This window comes from Phascolarctos cinereus, unplaced genomic scaffold, assembly GCF_003287225.1.
Source record: "Phascolarctos cinereus isolate Bilbo 61053 unplaced genomic scaffold, phaCin_HiC Scaffold_1;HRSCAF=81, whole genome shotgun sequence".
In the NCBI taxonomy this organism is placed as follows: domain Eukaryota; kingdom Metazoa; phylum Chordata; class Mammalia; order Diprotodontia; family Phascolarctidae; genus Phascolarctos; species Phascolarctos cinereus.
This window is the reverse complement of record NW_027555514.1, coordinates 202,923,326-202,937,489: the sequence shown is the minus strand read 5'-3', so window position 1 is coordinate 202,937,489 and position 14,164 is coordinate 202,923,326. Positions and strand designations below refer to the sequence as shown.

The 14,164-nt window shown below is 35.1% G+C and overlaps 1 protein-coding gene across 1 annotated transcript in view; it reads left to right on the top strand.

Moving 5' to 3' along the window:
• The window catches only part of PPHLN1 (periphilin 1), a 153,108-nt gene that overhangs the window by 92,605 nt on the left and 46,339 nt on the right, over window positions 1-14,164 (top strand). Inside the window, 4 exon segments of the mRNA XM_020979755.2 lie at window positions 3,171-3,253; window positions 3,943-4,062; window positions 10,126-10,206; window positions 10,208-10,267. Of these exon segments, the coding sequence (XP_020835414.1) occupies window positions 3,171-3,253; window positions 3,943-4,062; window positions 10,126-10,206; window positions 10,208-10,267 (344 nt within the window).

The window sequence follows — 14,164 nt, the reverse complement described above, 5'->3', positions numbered from 1 at the left end:
GAAGCTGAATTCTCATTTGGGATTGGCATGGGAGGGACGTGCTAGTTGTGGGGAGGGTAAAGGGTTGGACATTTGGTGCATTCTGTTCTTTACTTGCACAATGGAAAGATCAGAACTAAAGCTTGAAAATACATGTACAATAACACATAAGTATACACACACATATGTATGTATACATATTTGCATATACGTACACATATCACTATGGTGTAGTAGATAGAGAGCAAGATTTGGATTCAAGATGATGAGTTCAATTCCTACCTCTGACATATTCTGGCTGTATGGCCCTAGTTAAGTCATTTAACCTCTCAGTACCTGAAATAGATAATAAGTTATAGTACATTTGTTCATTTCCATTGGCTAAAGGCAGTTTCCTCAGCGGGAGCTCCTACAACAGTGAAGTCACAGGGCCTTTCTATTTGCCTGTCTGCCCACCTAGTTGGTATAAATGGTTGGGGGATAGGGTGAAGTGAAGGTTAGAAGTTGGGGAAGAGATCCACTTAAATCTTTCTACTATGGTTCCAGTCTTTTCTCTACCTGTTCTTCTTGGATGGAGAAGTGGAAAGGTTGAAGTACACATTATAGCTATATTAGAAGAATCACGAGCAGATAAAAATGGATAGCGCTCAAGCCAGAGGATTTCATCCTTTCATATTTTTCCTGCTCGTATGCTTTTCCCACTGTCTGTATTCTGTCTCCAGCTTCTTCCCCCAAGATGAATAATGTTTGTTCAGTGTCTTGTTAGATTACCTTATTGCCCCAGATATTCACTGCAGAAAATCTTTTCAGAAAAAAAATAGTATATAACTATACCTGAAAAACAAGAATCATTGGTCATACTGACCATTTCAGGAGCAAGTTTATACTTTACATGGATCAAGAGCAGAAAAAATTTACATTTATAATAATATGAGAGCAGTTGAAAATAGAAGCTTTAAACTTATTTAAATAAATTAAATAGGGGGCAGCTAGGTGGCGCAGTGGATAGAGCACCGGCCCTAAAGTCAGAAGGACCTGAGTTCAAATCTGGCCTCAGACCAAACACTTGACACAAGCTGTGTGACCGTAGGCAAGTCACTTAACCCCCATTGCCTAAAAAACAAAAAGCAAAAAAAACTGAATTAACTAACTGGAGTAAAGATTCATCACAATACCTAAGAGTAAAATTAGGATTTGTATTTTGCCATATCCAAAGAGGTCTACTGTCCTCTTTATACAGAGAAATGCAGTTCTTTGGTGGGTTAACAAAGTGCAGCAGTCTGTGGAACAATTACTCCATGTAAAATTAGTTTCACTGATCTATTTGGGGATTGAACTTTATCCCTCATTGCTATCATATCTTTCCCCTACTCCTTCTGACTCCAAGCCCTATGAAGAGATTTATTGACTGAAAAGGATACAAAATCACTTCATAAAACTTAAATTGAGTGTTTGGAGGAGGAATGAGGATTTACATTATTACATAATTGCTTATATGTCAATTATGTCTACTTACATTGTTATTTCTCTTGTAAATTCCTAAAGGGCAAAATCTGTGCTTGTTCAGTTTGTTTTATTCAAAGCTTAAGGTAGTGTCACATGTAGTTGGGTGCCTCTTATTTGTGCCACTTGTAAATTATTGGATTATTAAAATTGGATATTGTAGAGAGAGATTGTCGGGAGTTGCTAAGAATAGAAGAGAGCTCATTATTGGCTATACAGAGAAAATCATAGTAGCCTTTGTACTTCAGGTTCAGGGCTGATTTTTATTCTTTCAAGTCAGTCATTTGTTCCTTATTCCTCCTATATCAGAAGTGGTAGTAGAAGTTTCTTGTCTGCAGTAGATTTTGCCTCAGTATCATGGTTTTCATGTTTCTGATTTTATCTGTTTACTTACTGCTAGCTTTAGTACTGCCCTATGTTGACTTTCAGCTTCTGAATTATCTCCGACTCTTTAATGATTACCAAGCTTTGTCCTATGGGCCATTCTGTGCCTTCAGCTTCTCGATGATTTTATGGTGCCCTATTGCTTTCCCTTTTCTGACATAGTGCTCTCTGACTTCATCTTTAGCTAACATGTAATTTCTAAGAATATAATCATGTGTTATTTGGACTTTTAGTTTACTTGGCTTTGTCTGAGTTTGTCTTATCCACTACTGCCCACAAACCACCATGATTTAGCCCTTTCTTTTCATCACTAGCCAAATAGTTGTTTTGGTTCATTTTGATTTTTGCTCATACAATTGCACCAAGGGATTTATTCTTTATTTGTAAAACATAATATAATAATTATTATAATAATAGTTGACATTTACAGAGTAATTTAAGATTGCAAGGCACTTAATATGCATTAATTCATTTGATTTTAGTTTGAATTTAGTAAGGTTTTATAATTACTAATTGCTCAAGTTTACCATTCATTTTACAGGTTGCATTCATTTAAGCATTTTGTTGTATATAACCTACTATGATGACTATATTGTTTTTAAAATGTTTTGCTGAAATTTTAAAATGTGTTTTGCTGAAGTGTTCAAATAACATTACACATTTTGTGCTCAAGTAACTAAACTTCAGGCTCACTGGTTTCAACAAACACGATTAAATTGTTTTGAATTGTGTCTTACTAATTTGTATTTTGCTTTATTATGTAAACATTTGAGATCAATAGGCACCATTACTAAATTATACTATTATCTTTATTTTATTTTATTTTTTTAGCAATACTGATGCTTAACTAATAGTGGTGGTCACTGCAATCATGGCCTTTGGTAATTTTGGTGCTACATAATGAATGCCTATTTTAAAAGTAGGCATTTTGGTATGTGACTCACCTACATGTGGGAAGCACTCATGACTACTACAGCTCTCATTCTGCTGTTTCTCCCTTGGTGACTCTTATGGTTGCCTGTTGGGTAACAGCTAGTGGAAATGGCAGGCATGTCTCTTGTACTTCTAGTTTCTTCAGACCTTTGAATACTATCTAGTGCTTGGCAAGGTCAACAGTCCTAGATATTATCAGCTTGATTTGAGTACCTTAATAAACTGTGTAGACCCTTACTTTTACCTTAAGGAATTTGAGATTCCTTCTTGAAAAACAGAAAATGCTGTGGAAAAAGGTGAAATTTTTTTTTATAGTAACCATAACATTTTAAAAGTATATTTCCACTAATGCCTTAAAATTTTTTTTAAAGGTAAAGAGAGACCTTCTGGCCAGTCTTTGAAAACATCAAGAGATACTTCTCCCTCCAGTTCCACAGCAGCTCCCTCATCAAAGGTTTGTTTTGCTTCTTTAGATTAATAAAAAAAAAAAGATCAACTGAATGATATAAATTAACCAGAATTAATTAAGAGCTTACTATTTGCAGTTCCAGGTTGTTTTGGTGGTTGTCTGTAGATTTTTAATGGCATTTAAATCAGGTGAGTTTCCAGGCCAGTGAAGCATATTCTTAATCTTTTGGGATATATTGTTTCCATTTGAAATTCTGATAATTCTAGAACAGTTCTACTGATTCATATCTTTTGACCATTTATCTATTGAGGTAAGACCCTTTATCTTATGGTAGCTGTTTTTAAAGGGAAGAATTACTCATTAAAATTTTGATAATTTATTAAATGCCTATTAATTTTTAGGTACAGGGCACTCAAATGTGGAAATTCATCCTCATTGTCATTAGAATCTATTTATATATTGTTTTGAAGTTTACAAAATGTTTTTCTCACAAAAATTATATGAAGTAAATAGTTTTAATCATCAATACTAATTTTACTGATGAGGAAGCAAAGAGGAAGAAGCAGAGTGGCTTGACTTACTTGAATTAGCTCTCAGGACTAAGACCCAAGCTCTTTATACTACATAACATTTCATTTCATAAATTGTTTCTACCTTAAGGGAGGTATACTTTTTATTTTTATTTTAACATTCAAAAGTCTTTTCAAATTTTAATAGAATTTTTTTTTCATTAGGTCTTGGATAAACCTAGCAGGCTAACTGAAAAGGAGCTTGCTGAAGCTGCAAACAAGTGGGCTGCAGAAAAATTAGAGAAGACTGATGAGAATAACTTACCAGAAATTTCTGATTATGATGTAAGAACCACCTTTCTCTGTCTACTTTCTCCATAGTTGAGAGATAGTTTATTGTCTTAATATATACCATTTATTAGAAGAAAAGCAATGGAATTGCCATTTCATTATTTCTTAGATATTTAGATATTTTATAGATAGATGGCTAGTTTTAGTATTGTGTGTGTGTGTGTGTGTGTGTGTGTATTCATTCTCTTTGTGTTTAGAAAATAAGGTAAAAGATTTTTCTTTTAATCTAGACTTGTGATTTTGTCAGTTTAGATAGCTGCAAGTAAAGGAACTCCCTCTGTGATTGCAGAACATCGAACCCATTACTTGGGGCACTAGGATAATGCATTGCCTGTGGTCATGAAATTAGAATATTTTAGAGGCAGATCTTGAATTCTGTGATCCTGACTCTAAAGTTAACATTTTCTTGCTTTTGCTGCATTGCCTTTTGCTATCAAGATAGATTATATCCTAAAAGAGCATGAGTTCGTAACAGAAGAAAAGAAAACTGATAGATTAAAACTTATGTTGAGACTTTAAAAGGCGTAGTAAAATTTATGTATTAGTGTGAGTTTCTTCTAGGTTGGGATTACTAGGTAGTTTCCCAGGATTACTTAAATGCCTTGGGGCAAATATATTTATCAGGGAGTTTCAGTGGAAAATGTTTTTTGTTTTTGTTTTTGTTTTAATAAGGTTTAGAATAATTATTAATGACATTTCAGCTATCAGTGGTGGTAATAACATTGCTTATATAATTGTGCGATTGTGGTATTGTACTGTAATTTCAGCAGTAACAGGAATATATCCTTCAGAATGTAATATTGATATTGGTTTAAAAAATTGAAAATTATCTGATAGACTGAACTTTTTCAAAAGAGACCTGCTCTACACCAGGCAGGCGTGCCTAATTCAGTCTGACTTTGAATATGATTACTTTTCTCAGCTGAAAATAAGAGGCTAAATGTGTTTTAATAAAGAATGGGATGAGAGAATTGTTCTGTTAACTGCTATGTTTGGCCTCCTGCTCAGTATTGTTAGCATTTCTTTAGACTTTTAGCCTTTTTGTATCTAAAAGTAAGTCACCTTAATCACCACTCTGTAAACATAACCTTCATAGTCCACCTTTTATTGAAAATCTCACTTTAGCCTGGCAGTCCTTCACACTGCTGTGGATATTGTTTTTTGAGCATCCTATTGATAACTTAGAAAGAAAAGTTTAGGAAGATCACAATATTGGCTCAGATATGTGAAGCAGTAGTGAACAAGTATTTCAGTAGTTCTAGACATCTCCTGGAACTCTCTGCTAAACACGTAGTACTTAATTTATTGATTTGTCTAGTTATAAGTGAGCAGAAGAACAAAGGAGTGGCATTCTATTTTGGATCTTATTTTCACTAACAGGAACAAACTATTTCCTGGAATGTATTGCTAAAGATCTTGGGTACTTACCTTCTGTCTTTAATACCTCTATCTTTAAAGTTTTGATAGAATAGAAAAAACTTGTACGTTGTCTTGCATACAACCTAGGTTTGGATAGAGTAGATTTAAAAGGAATCAGTGGAAGGATAGGTAGCATCCCATAGATCAAGAATCTATAGAAGTTAGCCTTGAAGGATAATAAATTCAAAAAGAATTCTGATGAGGAAAAAAAAGGGGATCTCAGCTAAAGAGATCAGTAAGGATTCATAGGGAATTCATTGACAAACTTTGATTTTAAAAAGGTATGTACAGTAAGGGCAGGTAACAGAAAAGTTGTCAGGACCAATAAAACCAAGAACAATCTGAGGCTATTAAGGAAAGCCAAGACAGAAATGAGGAGGAGATGGTGCTGGGTCCTGGTATGAGGGATTTAGCCTGGAGAAGAGAAAACTTTAGAGGGCATTATAGTTGTCTTTAAGTATTTTGAAGGCCTCACCTGGAAAAGACATTACACTTGTTTTATTTTGCCACAGAGGGTAGAATTGAGAGTAATGGAATGAAAATTGCAAAGAGGCAAATTTAGGTGTGATGTAAAGGAAAAACTAGAGCTATTCAGAAGTGGACTGCATTTGGTGGTAATATATTCTTATTATGTTCTTCATTTGAGATTTAAAAGCAAAGACTGAGTAACTTGTTTAGTGCGTTGTTTTTTTTTTTAGGCAGTTGGGTTTAAGTAACTTGCCCTGGGTCACACAGCTAGTAAATGTTACAGTGTTTGGTCTGAGGCCAGATTTGAATTCAGGTCCTCCTGACTTCAGGGCCAGTGCTGTATCTACTGCACCACCTAGCTGCCTCAGTTTAGTACATTATGAAGGAAGTTCTTAGTCAGATCATGTTGGATTAGATGGCTGAGGTCCTATCCAGCTTTGAAATTCCGTGATTCTTTGGGTCAGTGAGGCGATAAAGTTCAAAGAAATATGTGTGGACTGTTCGGATAAGAGGTGTGTGACTAAAGAAAAATTTAGATTTATTTTAGTGAGCATTTTAAAAATCATTAACCTTTTTTAAAAAGCCATTTTTTCCCTGTTGTGTTTAATTTTCAGTTTAAATACTTTTCCTCTCTTTTAATTTTTCTAAAACCGAGGCCTATTTGGTTTAATATTTCCTATGATATACCAACCATGAAAAGCAATATTGAGAAGTAGAGAGAGAAAGCTGATCTTGAAGCCAGGATGGCCTGTGCACAAGTCACTTGAAATATTAATGCAGAGAAGGTGACAACCAACATTGCTAGAGGATATTTTTTTCACTTCCTTTCCTGAGAGTTCTCTTTTTCAGTAAAATCATAGGTCTAATGCCTATGATTATCTCATATTTTAATAATTAGGCCTGCAAATGTAATGATTTCAGAAGCTCCTTTAAGAATATATGATTTTGGGGCAGCTAGATGGCGCACTGGCCCTCGATTCAGGAGGACCTGAGTTCAAATTTGACCTCAGATACATAACATTTACTAGCTGTGTGACCCTGGGCAAGTCACTTAACCCCATTGCTTAGGCAAAGAAAAAAAAAAGAATGTATGGTTTCCCTTCTTTCCCTTTTTTGCTCTTGGCCTCTTACAATCTGTGGCGTTCTTGTTCGTGGAGGCTGCAGTATAAAGATGACTAAGTCTAAGAAGCATACCACTCATAAGCAGTCATAAAAATGACACAGAAATGGCATCAAGAAACCTGGGTCACAGAGATATGAGTCTCTGAAAGGGATTGACCCCAAGATTCTGAGAAATATATGCTTTGCCAAGAAACATAACAAGAAGGGGCTGAAGAAGATGTAGACCAGCAATACTAAAGCCAGCAAGGCTTGAGCAGAGGCTTCTAAGACCAAACTCCCCAGGCCCAAGATCCCCAAGGCCGGAGCCCAATATGCTCTAATGCTCAAGATGGCCTCAAGCATCTCGTCCCTAGGGTTAGCACCAAACCCATAGGCCCCAGCATCATGAAGCTCAACTCTAAGGTTGCCAGAACCAGTGACCCCAAGGACACCAATTCTGACCCCAGGGTCACCAAGATCAATCCCGTAGCAGCCAAGTCTGAAGACAAAGTCACCAAGTCTTATTCCAAGGTTATGAAGCCCAGTTATTCCAAGTCTTCCAAGGCTGTTAAGCCTACTGACTTCAAGCCTCCCAAATTCATCAACCCTGAGGGCACCAAATCCAAAGATTCTGGGGCATAAAGCAACTAGTCCCAATCTTTCAAAATTGCTGCTTCAGGACAGAAGGACTTGTTTCAATCCTAAACCACTTTTTATCCCCCAGCCAGGGTGTGATTGTTCACTGTTTTGTATAAGTAAAGTGGTGAATCATAAGAAAAAAAGAGAGTATGTGGCTTCGTAGTACTTCAAGATTTGAACCCAGGCCCAATTGAGATGAAAATGAAATTTGGAAGCAAAAGTAGCCTGCATCTGATGTTGTTGCATTTATGAACCCTAGTACTGTGAACAACTTACCTGTACTCACGACTGTTTATAAGCCTCTTGATTTCTGTGGCACCACACTTTTCTATCACCTCACTCTTTCAGCTTTCCTTCTCCATTTTCTGCTGTGACATGTTACATCGCGGCCCAAAGTCTACTATAGTCTTGCGAATGAGTACTAAAAGTTACTGTTACACAGAATTTTAATTAGCGTCTTGTTCTTTCCTCTTTTCTCTCCTCCCAGCCTAATTCTGGCTCAAAAATATAATACGTTGTAGATTAAACTAGTTTCATTTATGTAATTTTCCATTTGTAATACTTCTTGGTGAACTGTTTGCAAAGCAGTGATGTGAAGTTAGAACAGTTTACCCACACAAATATTATTTAAAAAATTTTGCTGTTCTCTATTAAGTGTGTTTCTGAATACTATGACCAAAAATAAAACTAGTTTATTGCTTAAAATGAGCTATCAAAAATAAAACCATAGCTGATTGTTTGAAATGAGCTACTTATATTACCTTTAAAGTTACTACTTCCTTTTTCAGGTTTTCTCCTTTGTTCTTTAAAAAATCTGTAATCTGAAGTAGCAGAAATTCAGATTCAGAGAGCAGATTCAGAAATCAAATAAAACCTACCCCTTATAATAAATTGTAAATTCTTAATTCCCTGTTTCTTTTCTGATTTTTCTTATACCACTCCTCTGTATCCCAGTGCAGATAGTAAATTCTTTAAAGACTATTCCTGGAAGAGATGACAGATACTTTGGTTTAATCACAGTCAAGGATGTTGAATAAATTAGCTTAGAAGCTTCATCTCACCCACTATTAAGAAAGATACCTTTCTTCATATTTCCTTTATATATTTTCATCATGCATTGTGAAATCAAAAGAATTAAAAACACTATTTAAATGATTAAGGATTATCTCTTTCCTTAATATAATTTCTGCTGCCATTTGTATCCTAGAAACAAGTATACGAAACATCCTTTACATAATTTATTAATTCTTATTACATTTTCTTTATTTTAAGTATTTCCCAATCACATTTTAAAAAAATTTTAACATTCATCTTTTATAATTTTGAGCTCCAAATTCTCCTCTGCCCGTCCCTTATCTATTGAGAAGGCAAACAATACAATTATACATATGAAGTCAAGAAAAACATGTTTCCATATTAGCTGTGTTGTTTAAAAAAAAAAAAGACCACACACACGAATACAAGAAAAATAAAGTGAAAAGAGTGTGCTTCAGTCTGTACTCAGAGATCATCAGTTTTCCCTCCAGAAGTAGATAACATTTATCAACATGAGTCCTTTGGAATTGACTTGAATCACTGTTTTGATCAGAATAGCTAAGCCTTTTTTACAATATTGCTGTTACTGTATACAGTGTTCTTCTGGTTCTGCTCAGTTCACTTTGTGTAAGTTCATATAAGTCTTCCCAACTTTTTCTGAAACAAACCCTTCTTCATTTCTCAAATCACATTATTACTGTATTACAATCATATACCACAGCTGGTTCAGCTATTCCCCAGTTGATGGGCATCCTTTCTTTGCCACCACAAAAACAGCTACTATAAATTTTTTTTGTGCATGTTGGTCTTTTTCCTATTTGTATGATCTCTTTGGGATACAGACCTAGAAGTGGTATTGCTGGGTCAAAGGGTATGTTTTGTAGCCCTTTGTGCAGAGTTCCAAATTGCTGTCCAGAATGGTTGGATCAGTTTACAACTCCACCAACAATGTATTAGTGTTCCAATTTTCCCACATCTTCTCCAGCTTTCTTAATTTTCCTTTTCTGTCATGATAGCCGATCTGATAGGTATTAGGAGATACCTGAGAATTGTATTAATTTGCTTTTCTCTAATCAGTAATGGTTTAGAGTACTTTTTCTTGTGACAGATTTGATTTCTTCTTATGAAAACTGTAGTTCATATCCTTTGACCAGTTTGGTCAATTTGGGAATGGCTCTTATCTTTATAAATTTGCCTTCATTCCCTACATATTTGAGAAGTGAAGCCTTTATAAGAGAAACTTGTAAAAAAAAATTTCTTCCCACTTTCCTGCTTTCCTTTTAATTTTGGCTGCTTTGGTTTTGCTTGAGCAAAACCTTTTTAATTTCATGTAATCAAAATTATCCTTTACATCATTTAAAAAATAATTTAATATCACTTTTATTCTTTTTAAAGTGTGGGTCTTCAGCTCCATTGTACAATGACCAACCAGAAGAGCCTGAGACAAATGCCACAGATAGTATTGAACTGTTTGAAGGATAACCAGGTAACCAGTCGCTCAAAAGCAATAGCATCGAAGACCAAAGAAATTGAACAGGTATTCTGATTTTTAAAAATATGTTATACTAACTGAGATATTTCAGTGGATAAAGATTATTGTAAAAATAGCATAATTTCACATTAAATGTTGAGAGTGACCCCTTCCTGACAGAAGGAAAAAAGTGTGTGTTACCAACATTAAGGATTATGTGTGTGTATGTTTTTATATATACATATATACATTATATATAATGTGTGTGTGTGTGTGTGTATATATATGCATACTATATATGTATATATATTCTATGAAGAGAGATATGGACTGTAGCTTCTTTTCACTTCTTATTCTGAATAAGAATGACAAAATTTCACTCTCTGAAGGGACCTCAGCAGGATTTTATTGAGATTTTACCTAGTACTCACATAGTATTTATAGCTTTGAACACAACAACACTTTTTGTCATAATTAGCATTTGTCACTAGCTTTTGCTCATTCTGAACTTTAGCACTGTTAACATAATTTTTATAGAACTTTGATTAAGCTTTTATATTTACTTTCTTGTTTTATCTTCTATACATGCTTTATTTAAAAAAGTAAGTTTATCAATGAATTTCCTATACAGTCACATTAGGCAATTTACCCTTTTCTTCCTTATCAGAATTGCTTCTTTATGCCGTAAGAATTCCATCAAGGACTTCCCATCATTCCTGAGTTTATCTCTCTAGTATAATTTTACTTACTTCAATTTGCTTATCTCTACTCTACTTGAATCCTATCTATAGATCTACTCTCTTTCTTCTGAAGTCTTTTAAATATGTATTCCCCAGACATGTTACATATGGACCAAGTCCAGTTTCCTTTTCCTCCATTATAAATGTGAAGATGAAATTTTCATTTCAATTTAATGGTTTGGAAGCTGGACTAGATGACGTTGTCTGTTCTAATTCCAGTATTTAGTGATCGTTAATCATATTGCCATTTTTATGTATTGCCTAGAAGAAATGTAGAGTAAATATCAAATAGTTATATATTTTACTTAGTTCTCCTTAGTACAAGATTATTCAATAACTTTATATATTTAAAATATTGGACTTTCTTCCATTCATAACTATACCTAATTTAATTGCAGTCTCCAAATTGCAGTTCTCTCTAAATGAAAGGGAATGAGCATTTATACAGTGCGTACTGTGTTCCAGGCACTTTATTAAGAGCTATTTATAAATAGTATCCCATTTGATACTTACAGCACTTCTGTGAGGTGGGTACTATAATTATCTCCATTTTACAGTTGAGGAAATTGAGACAAAGTGACCCTTGCCCAGGGTCACACCACTAATAAATGTCTGATGCCAAATTTTAATATGATGATAGCTAACATTCATATGGTGCTTGCTATGTGCCAGATGGTGTATGAAATACTTTGCAGTTGTCTCATTTAATCCTCACAACAGTTCTGGGTGATAGGAGCTATTATTATCATCCCCATTTTTAGGCAGACAGAAGTTAAGTGACTTGCCCAGGGTCATACAGCTTCTAAATGTATGAGGCCATATTTGAACTCGGGTCTTCCTGACTCTAGGCTCATCACTATCCACTGTGCCACCAGCTGCCTCAGTATAATAATAGCTAGTATTTATATAGCATCTACATTATATAGCCTAGCCAGGCACTATTTTAAGCACTTTAAAAATATTATCTAATTTCTAAAGAGTTTCATATTGTGTCCAAGTAGTTTTATTTGTTAGACTGTTTTACATATATGGTAAAACTACACTTACCGTGGCTGTTATTGATGTTTAGAAATTTATCACTTTCCCTCTCACTCCCTACACTATTGAAAAAGAAGAAAAAAAGTAAACATGACAACTTACTAAAGTGAAAATTTTGGAATTTACATTTATTATATTATTTTCATTATCATCATAGAAATTATCATTTCATTATCATCATAAAAATTATTCAGATTTACCTGTCTTCCTCATTCATTTTATTTTAACAAATTACTGTTAGAGAGACCTCTAAAGCTATGGTCATGAAAATAGAGACCTATCATGAAAATGAACACTCTTTCCTAATATATATTAAATAATTGTTGCATATTAATTAATAATTATATATTTATATGATTATGTAATTGTATTGGTGTGTAATAATTAATATTGTATGTTTATTTACAAATTATACACATGGACTGTCATACCAACACATTATAAAACATAGACAATGTAATATCAACTGTGCATTCTTTGAAGCAAGGTAAACATTCTAGTCATCTGTGATTGATTCACTATCCCATTATACTGAGTAACTTTTTGAAACTTCATATCTTTTCATGCCTCCCATTCTATCTCCTCACACCTTCTTAGCTAGAGATTTCATGGAAAAAATGCAGACGATTCATTGAAATCTTTCTTCTCTCTTCCTCTGCATCTCACATTATTTAGATATCTTTTCTTTTCCTTTTTTCTTTTTTTTCTTTTTGTTTGTTTTTTGGTGAGGTAATTGGGGTTAAGTGACTTACCCAAAGTTGCACAGCTAGTAAGTGTTATGTGTGTGAGGCCAGATTTGAACTCAGGTCCTCCTAACTCCAGGGCCAGTGCACTACCTGCTCTACCACCTAGCTGCCCCTGTTGTTTTGGGGGTTTTTTGTTTATTTGTTTGTTTGTTTGTTTGTTTTGGTTTTTTTTGGTGAGGCAATTGGTGTTAAGTGACTTGCCCAGAGTCACAGAACTAGTGGGTGTTATGTGTCTGGGGCCAGATTTGAACTCAAGTCCTCCTGACTGCAGGGCCAGTGCTCTGTCCACTGCACCACCTGGCTGCCCCCAGATATCTTCTTCCACAGTCTTCTTTGCCCCAGTCTAGGATGAAGAGGTGGCTCTTCTCCTTACCAAGGCAAACTTCCCTGTAGGCAGCCTTGATCCTATCCCCTACCAATTTCTTTAGCAAATTGCCCTTACTATTTTTCTCTTATCTTCATTCTCTCCTGATGTACTGGCTCCTTCCTTGCTGCCCTCAGATATGCTCATGTGAAACACAGGAGTAAAGAGAAACTTAAAAATATAAACATGAATGAACAGTGATAAAAAACTAAACAGATGACTTGCCCAAAGTCTCATAGGTAATACATTTCTGTGATGGGATTAGAATTCAAATTTTCCTGACTTCAGACCCAGTCTCTATTCTTTATGCCACCCAGATGATATACATATCCCTTCTGAACCCTGACACCATTGGGAGTAGTAGAGGGAGTTTAATTAGACTATAAGTAGGCCATCTAGATGGCACAGTGGATAGAGTGCCAGACCAGGAGTCAGGAAGGCTCATCTTCCTGAGTTCAAATCTGATTTCAGACACTTAGTGGCCATGTGGCCTGGGCAAGTCACTTAACCCTGTTTCCTCATCTGTAAAATGAACTGGAAAGGCCAACCACTCCAGTAGCTCTGCCAAGAAAACCCCAAATGGGGTCACAAAGAGTCAGACATCACTGAAAATGGCTGGTCAGCAACATGAGAGCTTATGTCATATGTCTTGATGATCTTAAGAAAAAACTGCAAAGATTGGGAAAGAAGAATGCACTGGGGGAGAAGGAAAAGGAAAGAAGTGCAAAATGACTGCAGTCAAAGAAGTGCAAAATGAATTCAGCAGGATAGGGAAAATATCTATATTTGTAGAACTAAATATAAAGCTGTTTACAAACCTTTAAAGTGTTATATAAATGTTAGCTATGAAACCACTCTCCTGTGATGCAGTCACCTGTGGAGTCCCACCTCCATGTCAAAACAGTTTTCTCTTTCCACTTAAGGGAGCTGATTCCTGATCCCCAGTTTTATTTCTAAGCTCCCAGCTCTCCCATTGCCCCCAGGAAGGGAAAGACATGGCTCGTAGGCCTGGAAAGAGTACTCCTATATATAAACCTCATTCTTTGAGTACATGCCCCAAAGATTTTTCTCTGTG